General features: G+C 38.7%; 1 protein-coding gene across 1 annotated transcript; it reads right to left on the bottom strand.

Annotated features, from left to right (window-relative positions):
• Positions 1-2,765: 2,765 nt before the first annotated feature.
• LOC143863570 (homeobox-leucine zipper protein HAT14-like) lies at positions 2,766-4,946 on the bottom strand. Its single transcript, XM_077374279.1, has 4 exons — positions 4,492-4,946; positions 4,106-4,398; positions 3,942-4,021; positions 2,766-3,360 (listed from the first exon to the last, which is right to left on the bottom strand). The coding sequence occupies exons 1-4, from the start codon at positions 4,721-4,723 to the stop codon at positions 3,060-3,062; spliced, it is 906 nt and encodes a 301-aa protein (XP_077230394.1). The 5' UTR covers positions 4,724-4,946; the 3' UTR covers positions 2,766-3,059.
• Positions 4,947-21,664: the final 16,718 nt, after the last annotated feature.

Genomic DNA, 21,664 nt, shown 5'->3' with positions numbered 1-21,664 from the left:
CAAGGGACGATGCTTCTTTAATAATGGGCAATGATTTTTTCGCCCCTTATAGGATAATGTGCCCCTCTGTTAACATGGTTTGATGTCAAAAAGCGTTACATGGAGATGAAATAAATGGATGTATAAGCAAAGCTAACCCTATCAGAAGGCACACATCAAGCTGGTATGTGCAACTGTGTATGAACCACCAAGCTCATATTCCTAACACAGGCATGTATCATTTGCTGCCTTTTAATAATAATAATCTTCCATTAAACTTCCATTTCAGGTCATACCCATATAGCTATATATTGTATATCCTTTTGAATAATTTCTCATCATTTAATAGCATATATAGACAAAGAAGGGAGACAGAGAGGAATGGTCGGCAGTATTAAAATCATAGAGAGAGAGAGAGAGCGAGGAATGGTCGGCAGTATTAAAATCATCACATTAGTTAATAAAAATCTTATATCCTAAAGGTAATACGTTGCCTTCTGACCTTCCACAGCATACAGTAACCTATTACCTCGTCAACCGTCATTCATCCCTTTCTCTCATCCCTGCCATCAAGTCTCCTTTTCCTAACAAAGACACCCCACTCTCTCCAAATCTTTAGAAAGGAGAGATGGGGTATAAATACCACTGTCCATGACTTTTGATCCTTTGGCATAGATGAATTCACAATTCTGGGACGATTCCAATCCTTTGCAAAATAAAGAACAATTTGGAGCGGTCCTTGGATGTATTCGAATGGAAAGAAATAACAACCTTATATATGTGTGAGATCGGAACAATCCCAAATATATACACACACACATGTTTTGGTTGCGCAGGGGTGGCTCTGAGAGTAGTTAAATAAAGGTCAAGAGGGAGGAGACAAGCATTTGATTTGTGTGCGGAAGTTCTCTCATAGAGTAGTGAAAAAAGTAGGGGCGTCATTACTAAAAAAGGAGGAGAGAGAGAGAGAGAGATAATTAGACAAAAATAGAAAAGACAAGCAATAATAATGTCTGGAACATATTGTGGAGTCAAATGGAACTTCAATGCAATATTGGCAACCAAACAAGGAATTGACATTCATTGGCATTTGAAATTCCAATAGATGCCGAGCATTTGTGCAACCAAACATACCCTAGTGACTGTCACACAAGGCATTTTGTGTCTTGTTGTTGCATGAGAGAACAGCCATACATGATCACTTTTCAGCATTTTGTCTTATTCATTTAATTCATTTGAGGTGGCTGTTCTCTCCTCATCAGCCAGCCACGAAATGCCTTTTTCGTGAAAGTTACTAGCAAATCCCACAGTAATAACTGAAATGAAACCCAAGAATTCACCCCCAAAACGAACCATTGTTTTAAAATAAGCCCGCTAACCTTATTGAGCTTACATGGACTCACAAATACACTATTAACCTGTTAACATACTACTACAATTTGAGCACATGTAGTAAGGTGTTTCCGGCTTAAAACCTTAATCACTAACAATCTATAAAGTCGATCAGGATTAGTCTTTACTATAGTCAAACAATATTTTTACAAAAGCCAAAACATATGCTACATAAGTCCATTAAAAATCTTCCTCGTGCTCGTGTTGAAAGTAAGGCCATGTCTGGCAGCTATGAATTTTTTTCCAATGTCCAAGTGGTGAGAGAGGAGGGTGGCGCGGGTGGGAGAAAGATGGTTTGAGAGTAGCATTGAGATAAGGGTGAGAAGTGCTTAAAATCAGGAAAGCGTTGATATGTTTCATGATTTTTAGTCATTTCTCAACTTCGATACACTAGCAACTCCGAGACACTGGTTTCCTTATTTTTAGCAACTTCACCCACCCCACTCTGAGGTGGCTGCTCTCTCCTCATCAGCCAGCCGCGAAATGCCTTTTTGTGAAAGTTACTAGCAAATCCCACAATAATAACTGAAATGAAACCCAAGAATTCACCCCAAAACGAACCATTGTTTTAAAATAAGCCCGCTAACCTTATTGAGCTTACATGGACTCACAAATACACTATTAACCTGTTAACATACTACTACAAATGTGAGCACATGTAGTAAGGTGTTTCCGGCTTAAAACCTTAATCACTAACAATCTATAAGGATTAGTCTTTACTATAGTCAAACAATATTTTTACAAAAGCCAAAACATATGCTACATAAGTCCATTAAAAATCTTACTCGTGCTCGTGTTGAAAGTAAGGCCATGGCTGGCAGCTATGAATTTTTTTCTAATGTCCAAGTGGTGAGAGAGGAGGGTGGCGCGGGTGGGAGAAAGATGGTTTGAGACTAGCATTGAGATAAGGGTGAGAAGTGCTTAAAATCAGGAAAGAGTTGATATGTTTCATGATTTTTAGTCATTTCGCAACTTCGATACACTAGCAACTCCGAGACACTGGTTTCCTTATTTTTAGCAACTTCACCCACCCCACTCCTATCCGACACTAGTTTATCATAGAAAAAAAAATTATGGGGAGTGATAAATAGACCCCCATATACATCTTCAATGGACTCCCTATGTGTCTATCTCTCTCCTCTTTCTCTCTCTAACCCAGAGGAGAGAGAAAGACACATGGGGGGGGGGGGGGGGGGGGATTTATCACTGCCCTAAAATTATTGAATTTAGACGCACGAGACTTACAGTACAAGCATTTATTAGACCAAAGAAGTAAAATACCCAAACACAGGGAACTGAATTTGCCATCCTTGCTCGTAAAGTCATAATAGTATTTGGGCTCCCTCACAGCCATAGTTGGTCCACTACTATTACTCTAAAATGCACAAGAAATATAGAAGAAAGAAGTACATTTCTGTATTTCCTTTCAATTAATACAAAACAGGAGCAAACACTGGAACAAGAATTTTGTATTTGTTCTCCGTATTGGGTTACAAAAGAGGTACACATTCCACAAATCAATCCCAGCCCTCAAAAAAATAGAAAAAAAACCCCACAAACCTTCAAGTTCCTGTCAAAATATAAGGAAAGAACCCAACAAGATGAGAGTATTTACAAGATCAGACCCCCAACCATCCTAGAGAAAAAGACAAAGCAACCAAAACAGCTTTCTTTTTCTCTTTTTCTTCTTAGGAAGCTGCTGATTGGTTGGGTTGGGCAAGGGGATAGATACGAGGTTTGGTGAGGACAGTAAAACCCAGGATTTTGCTAGGGGTTTTGTTGGGGTTTTCTGTGGTGGTGGTGGCAACTCGCTCACAAGATGGACACATGGTTAGAGTGGTGGCTGGGAGCTGCATGTGGAAAGGGTATGAAGTTTTCAAGGCCCTTAATTCCTGAAGCTCCTTTTGTAGCCTCCTATTTTCCTCTGTCAATGTCTCACAACACCTCTTTAAATACTCGCAGTCTACCTCGGTCTGCTTCAGCTTTGTCCTGTTTTTTCGCAAAATGAAAAAATGAAAAACCCATCAACAAAAGAAAAAAAAAATGTTGTGAAGTATAAATGATTAAATAACACCAACTCAAATTGCTTAACCTTGAGTAATTAGTTGTTTCACATGATAAGCTATTGCCTTATGGCACATCTTCGGTTCAAAACCTAATAATCTTGATATTAACAGCCAAGGAATATCTTCTCTTCGAGTTTTTATATGGTGTAAGCTCATATAGTCCAGTATTTTTCAAGAAGTACTATACGACCTGGGGCATCAAAAAGTAGATAGGTTTTATCCCAAAAAATAATTTCCACATGATGATCCCAACCTTCCCATCTATAGAGGTTTCCATAATATGCAGTTCCTCCATAGATCAAATGGCAAGGATCATCTTATGGAAACGAATTTTTTTGGGAAAAACTTATTTACGTTGTGGCCAATCAAATGGACGGTTTGGATCATTCTACGGTGAGGGCGGTATATAGGACTTGTTGAAAAATACTAGATTATACAGGCTTACACCATATAAAATCTCTTTAACAATCAAACCCATAAAAGCAAAAGGGAAAAGAGGTGTACCTTGCTCTTCTGTTCTGAAACCAGACTTCTACTTGCCGAGGACGAAGCTTTAACTGTTTGGCTAGAGCAAGCTTTTGTTTCTACAATACAAAGATTAAATTTTTGTTAGAAAATAAGAGGGTCTTGTTTATTTATTTTTTAGTTTTTGGAGGTGGTTTACTTACTGGGTTGAGAGTATTGTGTTCTTTGAAGCTTTCTTCCAAAAACGCGGATTGCTCTTTGGTGAGTCTGAGTTTCTTCCGAGTCAGACCGTTCTCTTCCTCATCACTCGCTCTTGATAACTCATTCGCAGCCGAGTCTCCGTCTCTCTTGTTTCCTCTGTACATAGAGAAATCCATCTGAAAAGAGGAAACAGTACTGTTTGGAGAAGAAACAGTAGCCCCATCTTCCATCTCTTCTCCCAACGGTAACTGGTTCACATCAAAACCTCGTGCAGAAGTACCGGCTTCTGAATTCCCTTCATGATCAAAAGAAGAAATAACCCATCAAAACCCATGTCTCCAAACCCTCTAAAACAAGAGAAAAAATAGACTAAAAATAAGAGGTTTACCATTTTGAGTTGCCCAACGAGGAAAAGGAACAAGAGGTAAGAGATCAAGCTGCACATGCGAATCTATTGAGACTCTTTCTCTTTCTCTTTCTCCTCCTTCTTCTTCTTCATCTCTTCTATTCAACTCAAACCCTAACCCTATACATAACCCTAACTCCTTGTTTGGTTTACTAGCTTTATCTATGAAAGAAATGGGTTTTGGAGCTTCTCCCAGGGTTAAACCCAACTCCATCTTTAGGAAGAAAAAAAACCCAAATCAGGAAACACCAAAAGAGAGGCAATAGAGAGAAAAAAACCCACAAGTTCAAGAGATGGAGGAGGATGGAAATGAAATAGGAGTAGGCTTTTTATAGACTATATCAGAACCATATCTCTCTCTCTCTCTCTCTCTCTCTCTGACCGACAATCTCAGGTTGACAAACACACGTGAAGAAGAAAACCATTTGGGGTTTATTGTTTTCTTGCTGTTTAATAAAAAGGACCAAAGTTAGAAAGGCAATCTATGTTTATAAAATGCGGACAGAATCCACAACAAAATAAAAGGAAACTCTTTCATCACAATAGTAATTTTTTGTATTTAGGGGTTATCTCCTCTTCTTCTCCTACTTTTATATTCATAAACAAACCTTGTAGACATAAGGATGTAGGGCCTTGCACCCTATAATTTCTGAGACATGAGGAGATCTTATATGATGTAACTTGTAAGGCCTTACAACAATAGTGGGGGTGTCTTAATAAACTAAGGAGCCTAATAAGTAGGGCTGCAACTCGGGTCGGGCGAGTCGGGTTTTGGAGAACCCAACCCTACCCGAGAAATATCTCGGGTCGGGTTGGGCGGGTTTTTTTTCGGAAAACCCGCGATTCCCAAACCCGGCCCTACCTATGATAAATCTCGGGTCTGGTTTTTCCACGTTGATGCAATTTTTTAAGGAAAATTCTTGTTTGGCAAGACAACTCAACTCATAAAAGCAGAAATTACACTCACATTACACTTGAATCAAACCAAACAATGTTGTAATTACAATCAAACAATGTTGAATCAAACACTTGAATCAACTCAACTCATAGAAGCTGAAATTACACTCACATACAATAATAGTGGGTGCGTGGGTTTTCACTTTTAACTTTTAAAAAAAATGTACATACTATTACTTATGTAACTCGGGTCGGGTCAGGCCCCTTCAAACCTGGCTCGACCCGAGATTCATGCGGGCTTTTGAATGCTCAACCCGGCTCGACCCGAAACCCATGAAACCTGAACCCAACCCAGGCTATTTTCGGGTCGGGTCGATGCGGGTCGGGTAAAACCCGGCTCGAGTTGCAGCCCTACTAATAAGCTTGGAGCAAGAAATTTATTGTTCCTTACTTTTAAATTATTGCTTTCTCACCAACATTCGACACGTCATGACGATTCAAATACCAAGTCGATTCATACATATCTCTCATTTTTTGGTGGGTCAAACCTTATTTGACCATATGGTTAGAGCTTATTAATCAGGGTTTACTTGAAAGATTTTAATGATTCTTGGTTTTTTGTTTCTGGGTTTTGTTTTCCCGGAGCTATATTTGCTAGTAATATGGGGGCACGACCGATGACTTACCAACCAACAGAAAGTAATTTCCCCTTCAAGAACGGCATGTGAGTCACAGCTTTGAAGTTTGAACCGAGGAGGGCCAGAAACAGATTTCTTCGGAAAGGATTTGAACTCGACTGAGGAAAGTTAGTTTTGGAAAAATTTAAAAAGTAGTATTCAAATTCAAGCTTTGGACTCGTTAAAATGGTTGAATGAACAGGTTTGTGGTGGTGGACCCTAGAGGGTTACCGGGTAAAACCGGTGGAGGTGACTGGGAATTGCCTGGATAATCAGTTTGGTCACAAGTGTCATGCTTTTGGGATCATTGCAATTATTGAAGTCATGCAGACTTTAATGATAAGTTTGAAGTGAAGAAGAAGAAGAAGAGAGAGAGAGAGGAAGACATGAAAGAAGCATGAATTCTAGAGTGGGGCCCACCTTACCCCCAACTACCGTCTGTATCACGCTTTTGACTAGGGTAAGGTTGTCTATTTTTAATTTGTAATTTTCCCCATTTTCTATCTGTAATTTTTTGTTTTTTAAATTACACCCCTTTGTTTTGATAGAGACACTCTAATTCTACACACAAAAGCTCAGAGAACAGAAGTCCGTCCCATCACTAGACTTATTACGAATCTTATGCCCAAAAATCATTAAATTATAATAAGATACTGACGTACGATATGTGAGGATTGAGAAATGACAGGTGTGAGGAGAATAGAAAAAAATTATTAAATATTTTTTTTTTTTGAGTTTTTTCTAGTTACATGATTTTAATTGGGAAAATCCGAGGTAATTTCTGAAAAAAAAATCATTTGGGTTCTCCTTAAAATACGGGAGATCTTTCATGCTCTCATTGTATTTTGAAGAAGAATTAAAAAGAAAGTGGAGGTAAGACCGTAAAACAAGGAAAATCTTTCCGAATCTAGGCTGAAAATAACAGGATAAGGAATTACAGTGCTATTGACGAAAATACCCCTGGTATGGTCAGATCAATGGTCAGTTGGAAAGGACACGTGTTACCTCGTGGTCTTTCACTTTGAATTTGATTTTATTAAAAAAAAAGAGAGAGTCTTAACTCAGCTCGTCCGTCAAAACGCTGAGTCAAACGGGGGGAAAAGGTGAAGGGTGGGGACCACGGGGCGTGGGCTACAGAGGGAACTGAGTGTCGCGTGACAGAGAGGTAGGAAAGTAATTTCCATTGGACAAAAGGGCGTTGAATAATGACGTGGAGTAGTGGGATTGGTTAAAAGAGGGAACAGGTTAATGATAGCAGTTGCGGGAAAGGAAGGGACAGCTGTCCGTCAGGAGGGGACAACCCTACAGAAGCAATGATTAGTTTCCGACGGTGGGGCCCACATACAATAATTATGGGGTGATTGAATGGTCTCGCTGCCCCTTTGGTGCTCCGCCTTTTAATTTTGTGATGTGTGCACCCCTATTTATTTATAACTAGGCATGGTTTGTACTCTGTACCACCTTTGAATGATCTGAACCGTTCATTTGAATGAACATTTTTTAGATCACTTGTAGCCCAAAAATAAGCTAATTATATGATTCTAATTTCGAATAGGGGACTGGTCTCACACTACCTTATTTTGATAATGACACTTCTCACTTTCTTATGCATTATAAACACCTTATCAGAATAGTGTAACAACAAGTGAGTACAAATATCAAGTCCTGTTAAAATAGATTAGATATTGATAATTGATTGTAAAGAAATCTTGACCATTAGATTTAGGGTATGATAGATTAGGATATCCGTCGAAGAAAGAAGCTACGGTAATTTAACCAGGTAGAACTCACCCCTAAAAGCTAGCTATTAGAGGGAGAGTGCCCATCCCCCTCCATTTCACTAATCCGATGTTGGACTATTTGCTTTTGCATGGAACCCCACACTTAGGGCTGCAAATGAGCTGAGCTGAGCTTTGGGGTGTTCGGGCTTGGCTCGTTTAGTTTTTATGAAGGCTCGTGTTCAGCTCGGCTCGTTTAGTTTTTGAAAAAACTTGGCTTGGCTCGTGAAATATTCGAGAAAGCTCGGCTCGTTTCAAGAATGTTAAAAACATACATTCATGGGAATTGAACCCAAGACCCCTCTAAATTCAACGCCTTAACCACTCGACCAAACTTTCATTTGTGTTAAAAAAACCCACATTCTTTTATTTTATATATAAAAACAAACATAATCCAAGCTTTAAAGCTTGGGTCGGCTTGGCTTGTTTATGAACCGAGCCTAAAAAGCTCGCGAGCTATACAAAGCTCAAGTTCGGCTCGTTTATTTGGCGAGCCTAATTTTTGGGCTCGGATTCGGCTCGTTTAGTAAACGATCGAGCCCGAGCAAAGCTTTTCCGAGCCGAACTATATAAAGCTCAAGTTCGGCTCATTTATTTTGGGAGCCTAATTTTTGGGCTCGGGTTTAGCTCGTTTAGTAAACGACCGAGCTCGAGCCGAGCTTTTAACGAGCTGAACCCAAACATGTTCGCGAGCCGGCTTGGTTCATTTGAAGCCCTACCCACACTAAGAATGGTAGTGTAGGCATGGTTTTAAATTTCGGAGTTATCCGAAACCAGGAATTCCCCAGATTTTTAGGACGAAATTTCGATCTAAATTCGTTCAAATTTGTTAACATAATAAAAAATTGTTATTTTATTATAAATTTCAAAGAAATTCCCAAAATTTCTGAAATTTCAAAGGAATTTCGGTTTCGGCACCTTTTGTTTCGGTCCCCACTGTGGAAATTTAGGAACCCAACTAAGAGTGTACTGACCAAAACTCGAGCATGGTTGGAGAGTATATTGTTGTGGGAAGGTTAAGTGGGCCCCAACGTTGTGATGCACTCATGCTCTATGTATTGTTATCACCCTGGGGTGTCTTTTGTCCCTGTGGTCTAATAATTGTAGGCTTCCACAGAAGCAAGATGAGGACATTTCAGTCTTTGAAGTTATAGAGTACGAAATCAACGGCTACACGGAGCCCGATAAAAGATCTTGCCAATCAGAGGATCTCTTTTGGTACTGCCCGGACACTCTGCTGTTAGGGAGCTGTATAACACACTTCGTCATTACGCCACCTACCTATATTGTAATAATGACAATATTAGAAAGGAAATGATATCAGCACAGCCATGTTTTGATATTTTCACTAAACCATCTTGTTTTTTATTATCTAAAGACCTGTAAAAAGGTTATTCCAATTCACAAAAAGCTATCATAAGCCAATTAAAAACAAGAAGAGACAAGCTAGGTTATGCAATTATTAAAATATGGTTGTGCTGATATCATTTCCCTAAAAAAAATGCCTTATAATTAGGGCGGTGATATTTTCATTTTCACCCCCGGAGTATGCATTAGCCCCTCTTTTAACGTGATTTGACGTCAAAAAGCATTAAAGTTGCCCACTGTTCCCGTTATAAGGGAGCGAATGAGTACAGCAGGGGTGAAAACATCATTACCCTATAATTATCAGAAAATGACTCAAATTTGCCGTTTGGGAACATGGATTTTATAAGGGAAATGATAGATGACCCCCTTTCCATTGCTTGGGACACCGATCTGCACTGTACCTATGCCTGCAAAGTTGCTGATGTAAGGAATGAAGGGACCTGATTGGCATCGTACACTACAGCTAGGTGTCCCAAGCAATGAAAAGGGGCGCATTTATCGTTTCCCTACTAAAATCTGGATTTAATAAACTAAAAGTTTGGTTTTAAATGCCAAAAATCTGGATTTAATAAGCTAAAACCTGGATTTTAAATGCGCTCAATCTTGTAAAATCTAGGTTTTAGCTTATAAAATCCAGGTTTTAGCTTGTAGAGTCAAAGATTTTACTATCCTGGATGATAAAATCTTTGTATCCCAGACACTCGATAGGGATCCAAACATTCATAAATAAGATTTGGGCACAAGTGTTTGATACAAATCGTGTTCATTTGATCAATATCTTAAGGTCACAACTTTTTATGGTTCATGACCCAAACATAGTCACAAAATCTGATAGAGCATCTCACCTTTCATTTTTTATTTATTTATGTCTATTTACTAGGGATATTTTTGTAGCATACAAGCTATCCCCACAGCAAGATAAGAGCTTCTTCCAGATAAAACACATCCTTCAATTAAACAGGCCCATTAAAACTCAGGGTAAGCCATATCCATGATAGCAGTTCAGGATAAGAGCCAATTCTAGATAAAATTAAACATACCATGTAATCAAACAGGCCCGCAAAAACCCCACACAAATCGACAAACAACATTTCATGTTCTGCTTTTAATTCTTCAACTTCTTCTTCTTCTTCTTCTTCTTCTTCTTCTTCTTCTTCTTCTTCTTCTTCTCTCTCTCTCTCTCATATAGAAAAAAGAAGTGGTTCCACGGACAAGCAGTTATTTCAGCTTAGCTTGTCCGGAAATGTCTAACGATTTTGATGTTACTTTGGCAAACAAATACACCAAGTAATTTAGAAAGTGCTTTTGTTTTTTGGCATAGGGAATGCCCGAAGATCCCTTGCAAATTGGCAACCAAACAAAGCCTCGAGGAAAACCAAACATATATATAATCGGCCCATTAATAAAACATATAATTAGCAAAAGTAATATTAGGGAAGAAGAACCGCCCAAAAACCAAGCAAATCACTTTCCACAGCTTAACTTCAACGGAAAAATCATCAAAAAGTAATATTTTTAGTACACTAAACAAACTCTGGTTGTGGGTACCCTATCATTGTTAGTACTTTTAAGAAAAGTTAGACAACCAAACTAATAATTAATGCTAATAACTTATTTCTCTATTTATTAAGGGAAATGATAACGGCACAACCATGTTTTATAATTACACTAACTCTTTTTTGTCTTTCATTACTTAAAGAGCTGTCAAGTAACAGCTATCACAAGCCGATTAAAAAAGAAAAGACGAGCTGGCTTCGTGCAATTATTAAAACATGGTTATGCTCATATCATACTTCCCATTATTAAGTGAGATAATAAAAGAAGGGAAATGATATATCCGCCCCTTTTGATCACCAGGAACACACTCTGTCAGTGTATCAATGACCAAAGAGGGGCTGTTGTACTTATGTCAGAAGAATTCAATGCCTTGTCAGTGTTCGTGGTGATCAAAAGGGGCAGATATATCACTTCCCTAGAAGAAGGGCGATGATATTTTCACACCCTCTGCAGTACGCATCCGCCCTCTTCTAACGCGATTTGACATCCAAAAGCGTTAAAATTGCCCACCGGTCACGTTATAAGGGGGCGAATGCGTACTGCAGAGGGGTGAAAATATCATCTCCCTAAAAGAAAAGAGGGAGTAGGGCAGCATAGGGTCCGAGAGTCTCTCCTCCGCATGCAGATAGTGAGGGCTAAAGCGAGACAACATCATTGAACTATTTGTCATGCATCATCATGCTCACCATCGACAATCACACATACCCATACATAACAATTCAAAGTTCAAACCCCTATGAACGTGTCTCTATGATTAAAAACGATAAATAAAATAAAATAAAGACTATGATTTGTCTCAGAAATGCAATGAGCAGAGTTGAGGCACAAATCCTAGGATAACTGGTTCCTTGGATCCCTGTTTGGATAAGTTTATCTTGAATAAATCACAGGTAATGACTAACATTTTTGTATAATATACCGAATCTATAACATTTCTAGACGCGAGCAGAGGATAGCAAGCTTATCCAAGGATAAGATAAACCCCACCCTGCTATGGGTTGGGTACAACCGTACAACTTAGGTTGGGTTGTGTCGAGTTGAAGACAACCCTAGCCCCACCCGAGTTAGCATTCCCAACCCAAGCCTTAGGTCGACAACCATGATTTTAAATTTCGATCGAAATTCCAAATTTCTTTGGATTTCAGTAAAGACCGAAACCGAAATTCCCAAAATGTACAAAATTTCAGCGGAAATTTCAGCCCAAAGAAATGATTTTTTGGGACTTTCTACCGGATTTCTGCCGAAATTTTGGGATTTCAGCAGAAATTTCGGTTTCGGCCCGGACCGAAATTTAAAGCCATGATCAAAACCTTTACTTAAAATAGAGAAGGGAAGGGCCTTCTTTATCCACCATGCAGATGCTTCTGCAACTCCTATTTATATATTGGTAGGGGTCCGCCTAACCCCAGCTTACCGATCCAAAAAAAACAAGTCCTAGTCATATATGGTGAAAACGTAAGGTGGTGGTTTCACTTGACATATACGCCTCTCGTGTGGTCGATCATAATGCTTTCGTCGAGCAATCATGTACAAAGAAGTCTAGACTGAGAGAGAGAAGGGGAGCTTTGTCAGAGGTGCCATCATCAGATACCCACGCCTCAGGCTAATAGTGGCCATTTGTTTCATAGCATCCCCTTATGTTGAGGGAGACAAGACCTGGCATATTCAAAACCCTTTTCCTTTCTTCCTTCACAAATCAAACACCCCAAATCATCTTCCATTCCACGAGATTAACCCTAAATAATAACACTAGAATAATGAAATCATGACACCCTCCTCAGAAGAAAAACAAACAAAATTCTTCATATGATGGGAAATTTGCCACCTTCTCTAAAGAAAAAAAAAAAAAAAAAAAAAAAAAATTCCTCATTTAAGATTATGACAACAGATGGTGAGGGCCAAACTGATTATTGGACTCAAATTTAAACGTAATTTTGAGTAAAATAATCGGTTTGGCAGTCTAAATCGGTTGTCATAATCTTAAACGAACAGGGCCATAGAGGTGAGTGTATAATTGATTGTTGTCACATGCTAATTTAACCTTAATATGGTACTTTTGTGATGATTAAACGACAAAGCGCTGTTTTATTATTGATAATGCCGCTTGGTGGTACTTATGAACTTTTTAACCTTTGGAACTGCCACATGGTATCATTTCCAACAATCCAACGCTTAAAACTGCCATGGTCTACTTTGAAAGAGAAAAAAATTTATTTATGTATTTGGAGAGAGAGAGAGAGAGAGAGAGAGAGAGAGAGAGAGAGAGAGAGAGATGATTCATTGATCTTGTTCGTCCATCTAGTAGGCTTACAAGGCTACAACAAATGGGCCACTGGACCAAGTGGCCTAGGAGGTCTTATCATTACCATCATCATGCACTTAATCCTAGCCCATGAGCTTTAAAAAAAAAATTGAAGTGAAGCTTTTACTAACAAATTTGGGGAATTCTAAATTGAAGAGTGCCTCGCAGAACTTCAATTACAAGGGCATTCCATTGGATCCAAGTCACCCAACTACATTTATCATTCCTTTAATCATATAGGAGGAATGCTAGACTCACATGCGCTCCTTGCAAAAAAATGAAAGAAAAACGGTAAAGAGCGCCCCCATTGGTTATTGACCTATGGGGGTGCCCTTTTACCCTTTTTTGCAAGGACGCCCGTTAGTCTGAAATTTGGTAAACCCGAAATTTCGGATTTCGTGAAATTTTGGTTTCGGTTTCAACCGAAATCGGCCAGAATTTAAAACTAAGTATGGGTCTAATGAGATATCATGATCCCTTGATTTTCAAGGTCTCCATTCTGCTTTTGCCCTCCCCGGTGAATTTTATTGTTTATTTTTAGGGATTTGCTAGGCAATTTTGTGGAGAGCCATTTTGCGGCTTACTTTTGCAGGAAAGAATAGCCAACTCAGATGATTTTTACACTGAACTAGTGCAAGTTGCAACAAGGAAGCACAAAATTACTGCAAGTTTTGGTTCTACACCCAAAATTCACCCTTCAGCTAAAAACTGATGAGCTGATCTATAGCAAACATTTAACACCCATGACAAGAGTTCTTTTCAGGGAAATGATTTCAACACAAACATGTTTTGATACAACTGACAAGACAATTAAATGCTAAAAGACAAGATACATGAGCGCAAGTATCAAAACATAGTAGTGCTGAAATCATTTCCCTTGTATCAAAATGTTTCTTTGCAATCCTTTTGCAATTTTAAATTTTGAGGAATGATAGATGCAAGGGCCGGAGAAGGCCCTCTGAATAGATCCGCGTCGTCCTTTAGCCCTTGCATAAAGAGAAGAGGGCCCTTGCATCTATCATTCCTTTAAATTTACATAATTTCAACATTCAACATCTTACTATTTGGTAAAGAAAAGCTTAAATTATGTTATTCTCAGTATAAACGAAACCAGAGCAGACATGTCATTACTAAGAGAGGGAGTCTTTGCACACCCTTATCCTATGTAGCGATGGCTACCTCATACCTACTCCCTCCTTCACCAAGTTGTTCACTGCCCTGTTCCTCCTTGAGGAACTTCATAGCTAACTAACCAACTGCACGGCTGAAAAGTATCAAATAATAATTGTGATCGATAGATCATAATTCATGTGTGAGTGTGTGACAGGGACATAGTCAGTATCATGACCATCGAAAGTATGTCGGTACAAGACGTTTGGTGGGCACTCCTGTCTAAGCGTGTCTGCGCGAAAAAAGAAAAAGACCCGTGACACTTGGCTCTGCTTGTTTGCTGCATAACTGCCTATTTTACTGAGTTCAGGGCATAGAAAGGGGTTGAGAGGTCATGGCCAACAGCTTCCCAGATCAGCGAGAAACAATCATGAAAAGGTTAATCACAAAATTATCGGCAAGATGTTTAATCATTACACCTTAATGTATCGTCAATCAAATGGGGACTAAGCAGTGTAGAAGATATAGCAAAAAGTTAAGTCTATGGTAAGACAATGCTTCACCTTTGCAACAAGAATGTGGAAAGCTGACTTTTCTGGGAAAATATACAGAGGTGTAAGGGTTCCTGGACTCAGGCACTTATCCGAAAAGAACTCATTTGGGCTGGTACAGATCAATCAATTGATACAGAAGATCAATTGGACTGGGATCTTAAGTTCAGAAAATTCAACAAGATTACCAGTTTTTTGTTTTTCAGCTGCTGGCTAGGTACAAATTCAAATTCTGCAATTGGTTTGCGTGGATTTTCTCAGAAGGATTTTAATCCTACAGAAAAGTGAAAGACAAAAATATCTGGTTCAATTTATTGCAGAAGAAGGTGACAATGTCATCTGTAGCAAGCAAAATGGTTTGAATAAAAAGGTCATGGCTATAACTCTGCAGCCCTCCCAAGCCTCAAATCAGAATGTTTGTGGCAACCAAAGTGCTGTCCATTTTGCTGCCAATCTTGTTTACTAGGGGCGATCAAAGAACAAAAAAGATGCACAAAGAATCGTGTGAAAAGCATACAACCAAATCATCCCAATTTTCTACGAATAACCTCCATAGTTTGTCTTCCAAAAATCCCTTCCCCAACAGGACACTTTCCAAGGCTTGAAACCTTACTCATACACTAAGACATCCCATCTAAAGAACGAAATTTATTCTTTGACACATTGCAGAACCTCCTAAGGATGTCTTCCACAAATTCGAAAAACGCATGGAAATCCACAGTATGTGCCCATTTTGAAACACTCAACTAAACCAATCCCCAGCCCTAAGCCCAGTCAACTCTTTCAAGAGTCATACAAGCGAAGAAGCGAACGGCAAAAAGGGGACTCCTTGTCTCAGCCCTACAGTGTTTCTCTTTCAGTCTATTAGAGATCTGCTCACCAAAATAAATAGCATGGTAGCAGAGACATGCACAACAGGCACACATGCACCCAATAACTCCCACTCCAAAATCCACAAATGCTATCCTCCCATGTAACTATTCCAATATATAGCGTACTACATGATTGCATGCTACGTCCCTCTAAAGCTTACATAAAAAACCAAAATACCTTCTCCATGCCTTCATCCAAAGATTTCTAAAATGTACAAGTCCTATTCAATATCTACCAATCACAATATTAAACCTTGCGTTGCATGATCAACAGATCCATCAATTCATATATTCTAAGATAATGGACTCTCAATGGAGATTTGGATTTTCTGATATCCACATGGACATTGGCTCCTTCTCCCTCACCAGTATAGCTGTCATACTTCTATAACCCATGAGCTACAATGGAACTCCATGAAAACCTCTACAAAGTTCATAGTAATTAAGCCCAACGAGCTCAGAAAAAATCCATCATATAGCTATCCTGTTAGGTATATAATAAACAGGGCTCCTAGTCCCTTCTACCTATAAAACACATTTCAATTCTCCCAGCGTAACTATGAATAGTTTGTTTCTCAACCCATATAATCTTGGTCCTCAGCCTCTTTCAGATAGAGATTATGGAAATGATTAACAATCGCCATTCATACCACTTTTAGCCTGTCACATCTAACCTCATTTGAGCTAATCCTACGAATTCGATTTCCTCTCTTGCACTAAGCAATCTTATTGGAAGAACTATTTGAACCCCTTCAACCATCTCACCTCCAATTACTGAATCTAGCTTATTTCTCACCATCTCTGAAAGTCTTTATTAAGGTCTAACCCTCTCTTCTTTTTTTGAAAAATGACATATATATACTATAACTCATACGAGAATTACAGAAGTTAGGGACCAGAAGTCCCTTTCTGATTTACAACGTATGGGATCCATGGGATCACCACTCAGCCATAAAAAAACAAAAAATAAAGTCACTTAAGCATCATCCCATCCATCAAGTTAGAACATTCTAAAACTGTCACCATCCAAAAATCAAAATACCTCCATTCCAAGACCCCTGAAAAAACCTTTCAAAACCTTGGTATATACTTGTCAAAACCTATACAACCTTCTATTAAAGATCTTGAATAAGCTCCCCTTAAGATGAGCATTTTTGTAAGTCCGACAGAAGTCGTTCAATCTCAGATGCAAAGACCTCCTCATCAAGACTGATAGCCGAGAGCTTTGTAAGGTCAACCCTTTCTCAATACCTTTAACCAACAAAAGCCACACTTTTGTCATCAAAATATATGTTGGCAACTACCTAAAGGTTGCAAGCCTTTTCCACCCATAGCGGACCAAAGTTGTCCTTGATGCAATCATTGGTCTATTTTTCTCTCAGCATTTTTCAACTCCATAATATGGTGATATGAATCAATAACCAGCCACAACCATCTCTACCCAAAACCCCTATTTAGTTTCCAACATATTCGTAAATTCCGTTTCGGTGGGATTTCGGTCATTCCAGTGCATTCCGGTCGAAACTTTTCAGTCACACAAAAAATATGAGAAAAATCCCAAAAAATCAAAGAGTTGTAAGAGAAGGTGAAGGAGAAGTTGGTGGGGAAAAATGGTTAGAGGGGTGTAAGGGCTTCGGGTGCGAAAAGACATAAAATACTCTGCCAACGGCCATAAAATGGTCATAAACGGTCATAAAATGAGGGTCAAAGGGTCAAAAAGCAATCCCAACGGCTATAATGGACCGGAATGGGCCGGAATAACCGGAATGGACTTGAATTCCGGCCGGAACAGAAAATATGCCCAAACCGTTTTGGATTCCGAGCCGAAACCGGAATTCCGGTCCATTCCGGCCGGAACGGAACGGAATTAATAACTATGGTTTCCAATGACATAGGAAAGTGGACTCTACACAATTGCTCGCTAACTCTAAAAACATAATTAGGGCCACAAGCCTGTTAGCGGTGGTCGAAATCCATCTTACAGGTATATTCGTCATTAAACCTTCTTATGCATTTATTGTCACTATGTAAAGTTAATGAATAAACTGAGTTTAGACTCCATTTGAAATCTCTCTATCCCTATTCCCTGGCCATAATCTCATTATCTCAAAGTATTTAGACCATAGTCTTATTATCTCAAAGAATTTATTATTTACATGGAATAGGAGCAGCATATTAAAGATCAAGATAAATGAGCAATCCCCCTCTCATCATTCTTTGAGGTATTCCTTTCTTCCTCCTTCAATCTCCACAAAATCCCTAGTGCTATTCTTCGTTTCCTTCCATGCATTTATCCCCTTTCTTTCAATCCATAATATATTACTTATCATAGTTTTCCATCTATTTTTCCTCTTTCACCCAAGGCTTTTTCCATTCGTAGCCTCCCCTCACTCTCAACTTTTCCCCTTTCTTTTTCTCTCTTTCTTTATTTCTTTCTCTCATTAACATAAGTTTAAGCGGCTAGAATGTTAACAACTCAAGTATTTTGTTTTGTTTCTAGTGGATCCTATCTTCATTAACGTAAAAAATACATTTTAGAAGCCAGAATTTAAAATAAGTGCACTTTAGCACCAACATAAGAAAATTCCAACAAAACATGGCTTCTCCCCTCGCCCTTGACGATGTTTTTCAAAACCCAAATCTTCCTTTGTGTTCACATCCCTCCATTCCAGCCTTGTGCACCCATTCTATTCTCTTCCACCTGTCTTTCTCGCTCTTCTCCTATTACTTTTGTCTTAACAATCTCGTGATCGTTTTCACCTTCCCTGAACACCATCTTCTTACGTAAGATGCATGTTAGCAAATGTTAGGAAATCACTGAAGTATTTTCTTGCATTTCTAGTGGGTCATATCTTCTTGCATTTGAAAATAGGAGCTTTTTAGCACCCAAAGTTTAAAATAGGTACATTTTAGCACCATCTAAAGAAAACGTCAGAAAACTGCGATCTCCCTTGGCCATGCACAATTGTTTCAAAATTCAAATCTTCTGTTGTGCACTCATCCCCTCATTACATCCTTGTGCACCCCTTCTATTCTCTTTCCCTCATCTTTCTCTCTTTTCGTAACACTTTTGCCTTAACTATCTGGTGATCTTTTTCATCATCCCCAAACACCATATTTTTCTCTATCTCTAATGGCCTCGTTTTCCGCCTTTTAGCAGCATCCTCTTTGTTTCCAATTCTATCCCAACTAGATATTATTACGCTTTCCCATGATATCCGTCTCCTTTGGAAAGGCCAAGTTCTCCCAGTTATACATGCCCAAGGTCTCTTTGACTATCTTGAGGGCTTGGTGGTATCTCTAGAGAGCTTGTGAAGGTAGAGGGGAGCAATGGTCGTACTGGAGGAGATCTAGGTTCATGTTGAGAGCTTAATGCAGAATATGATTCTCAGTAATCCCAAGATAAATTGATTGTAGTATGGCTTTTCAGTTTTCACACACACACACAACTCTCTCTCTCTCTCTCTCTCTATATATATATATATATATATATATATATATATATATATGAGAAAACGGTTCCTACACATGTGTAGATAAGTTATCTACACACTAGCTTAAAATATAGTGGGGGCCACATTATTTGGGTGATCCAAACCATTCATTTTTAAGGCCCTCACATAGATAGGATGTCCACAAAAAATCAGATCCATAGGATCATCCTAACCATTCGAACTGTGGAGGCAAAAAATGGACTAATTTGTAAAGGTTTAAAGACATCCATTTTACCTCCACAAATCGTAGGGTTGGGATGATCCTATGGATCTGATTTTTTGTAGACACCCTATCTATGTGAGGGCCTTTAAATTGGATGGCTTGGATCACCCAAACAATGTGTGCCCCCACTGTATTTTAAGCTAGTGTGTAGAGAACTCTCTACACATATGTGTAGGAACCGTTCTCTCTCTCTCTCTCTCTCTCTCTCTCTCTCTCTCTCTCTCTCTCTCTCTCTCTCTCTCTCTCTCTATATATATATATATATATATATATATATATATATATATATATATATATATATTGTGAAGCACGGATACGGGTAAGGGGTGCGGGTACGACACGATATGGGTAAGTGGATACATGATTTTTTTTTTAAATAGCACACGGGTACGTTGGGGGTACGTTGAATACTAAGAACCACGGGTACGTGTACGGGGTGCAGGAACGACATGACACGGATACGTGGGTACGTGATTTTCCAAAAAAACCGGGTGCAGGTATGTACGGGTAAACAGAATATAATAATATATTTTAATATTTTATTATAAATTTATAAAAAATAAAAAAACAATTGGAGAACAATCAAATAACAACAAAATCACCAAAATGGCAAAATCTAATATTACTTCATATTTCATAACTTGTAAGTCATAACATAAGTAACAGTGATTAAGTTCCATATTTCATTCCATTTCAAAAAAAAATTTAAAGACCATTTCAGAAAAATTTCCATATTTCATAACGATAACATGATCGGCTGTCGCATCATTCATTAGAAAAAAAGTTTGTCGCCTCATCTCCAATATCACCCTCCTCTACATCATCTGTAAAAACAACGGACTCCATATCCAGCTCATCCAAGGAAAGACTAGCAACTTCAAACACCCCAACATCCTCAAACGAATCAAATGAATTTTCACGTATGTCCCACATCTTTCTCTCCTTGATTATATTGTGAAGATCATCTTGATATAAGGTGAACATTGCTATAAACATAAACCAAGTCTTGAGCTCGTTGTGGAGTTATCTTGTTCCTCTTGAGGAAATGCATAAAGGAGTAAGTGTTTCAATTCCTCTCGGCACAAATAATCCAGACTTCATAGAGAAGTGGGCAAACTCCACATTAGCCTTTGTCAGATCCTCTGAATTGGGAAAGTACCTTTTGAGGCACTTTACCCTCTCCACATAAATCTATGCATCTTTATGTGGAGGAACTCGATTTAAACCCTCACAAAGCCATTCTTCCCTATGATACATTTAAGAATAGAAAAAATTAATTTAGTTTCAAGTTAAAAGTAAGAAATAAACATAGCTACCGATCCAAATAAATTTAAAGTCACTTAACCTTAGATTCAATGAATGAGCCAAGCAATGAAGTGGAGTATTTTAATAGAAAACGATTTGGTGATGATTTTATCTCCCGTAATCTTCTTAGAGAGAGAGAGAGAGCTTTTAGGAATCAATAGGATGCAAAATCTTAGCTTTACTGAAAGGGAAATGATATCCCCCCCGCCCCCCTTTAACGGTTTCTGTGAGAATAGTTCACGGACAAATTCACCCCCTTTAATGTTTTTCTTTTTTTATTTATTTTTTGAATGGTCCCCTTTAATGTTTTTCTTTGCCTTTAAAACTTTAATGAATAACGTTAAAGGGGGGATTTTATCCGTCAGAGGGGGTAGTTCACTGCTAAAGGACAAATTCACCCCTTTAACGTTTTTCTTTGCCTTTAAACCTTAACAAATAACGTAAAAGAGAGGGGGGTGATTTTATCCGTCGGAGAGGGGAAAATATCATTCCCCTTATTGAAATCGTTTTGCGTCATGGGAAAAGAATGCCACTTAGATCAAACAATGGGGGGGATTGTCCACATGGGCGTGAACAGTGAAACCTATCCGGCTACATTATACTATATATATATATATATATATATATATATATATATATATATAAGTACTTGCTAAAGTCCTTGATGTGACTTCCATAGTTTCAAAACTCCCTTGCGGCATCGTCAACTGACCCAAGTTGACTGCCTTTCACCTTTGTCGAGTTATTGGCCTAGTCCGTGCTATGTCCCTACAAGGTCAATCAAAACCAAGGAAGCAGTATTCTTCCCTGGAGCCTTCGATTCCCGCTTTCGATTCCCGCTCTGGCAACCTTGATCAAAACTCCTTTGACCACCCAAAGTTACGACTGCATCAACTGAGTATTTGTCCGAGTCAATCGAGTACTAGATTGCACTACGCCAAGTCGACTAGGATTTGCTTTGGCCGCATTCTGGTCAGCATCCACATGTTGAAACACTAGTGACTTCTGCTTGTGATTTGTG

The sequence above is a fragment of the Tasmannia lanceolata genome, unplaced genomic scaffold, assembly GCF_043159265.1.
Source record: "Tasmannia lanceolata isolate RefF3 unplaced genomic scaffold, GAP_Taslan_0.1 ptg000044l, whole genome shotgun sequence".
Lineage (NCBI taxonomy): Eukaryota > Viridiplantae > Streptophyta > Magnoliopsida > Canellales > Winteraceae > Tasmannia > Tasmannia lanceolata.
This window is presented reverse-complemented; position numbering and strand designations above follow the sequence as displayed.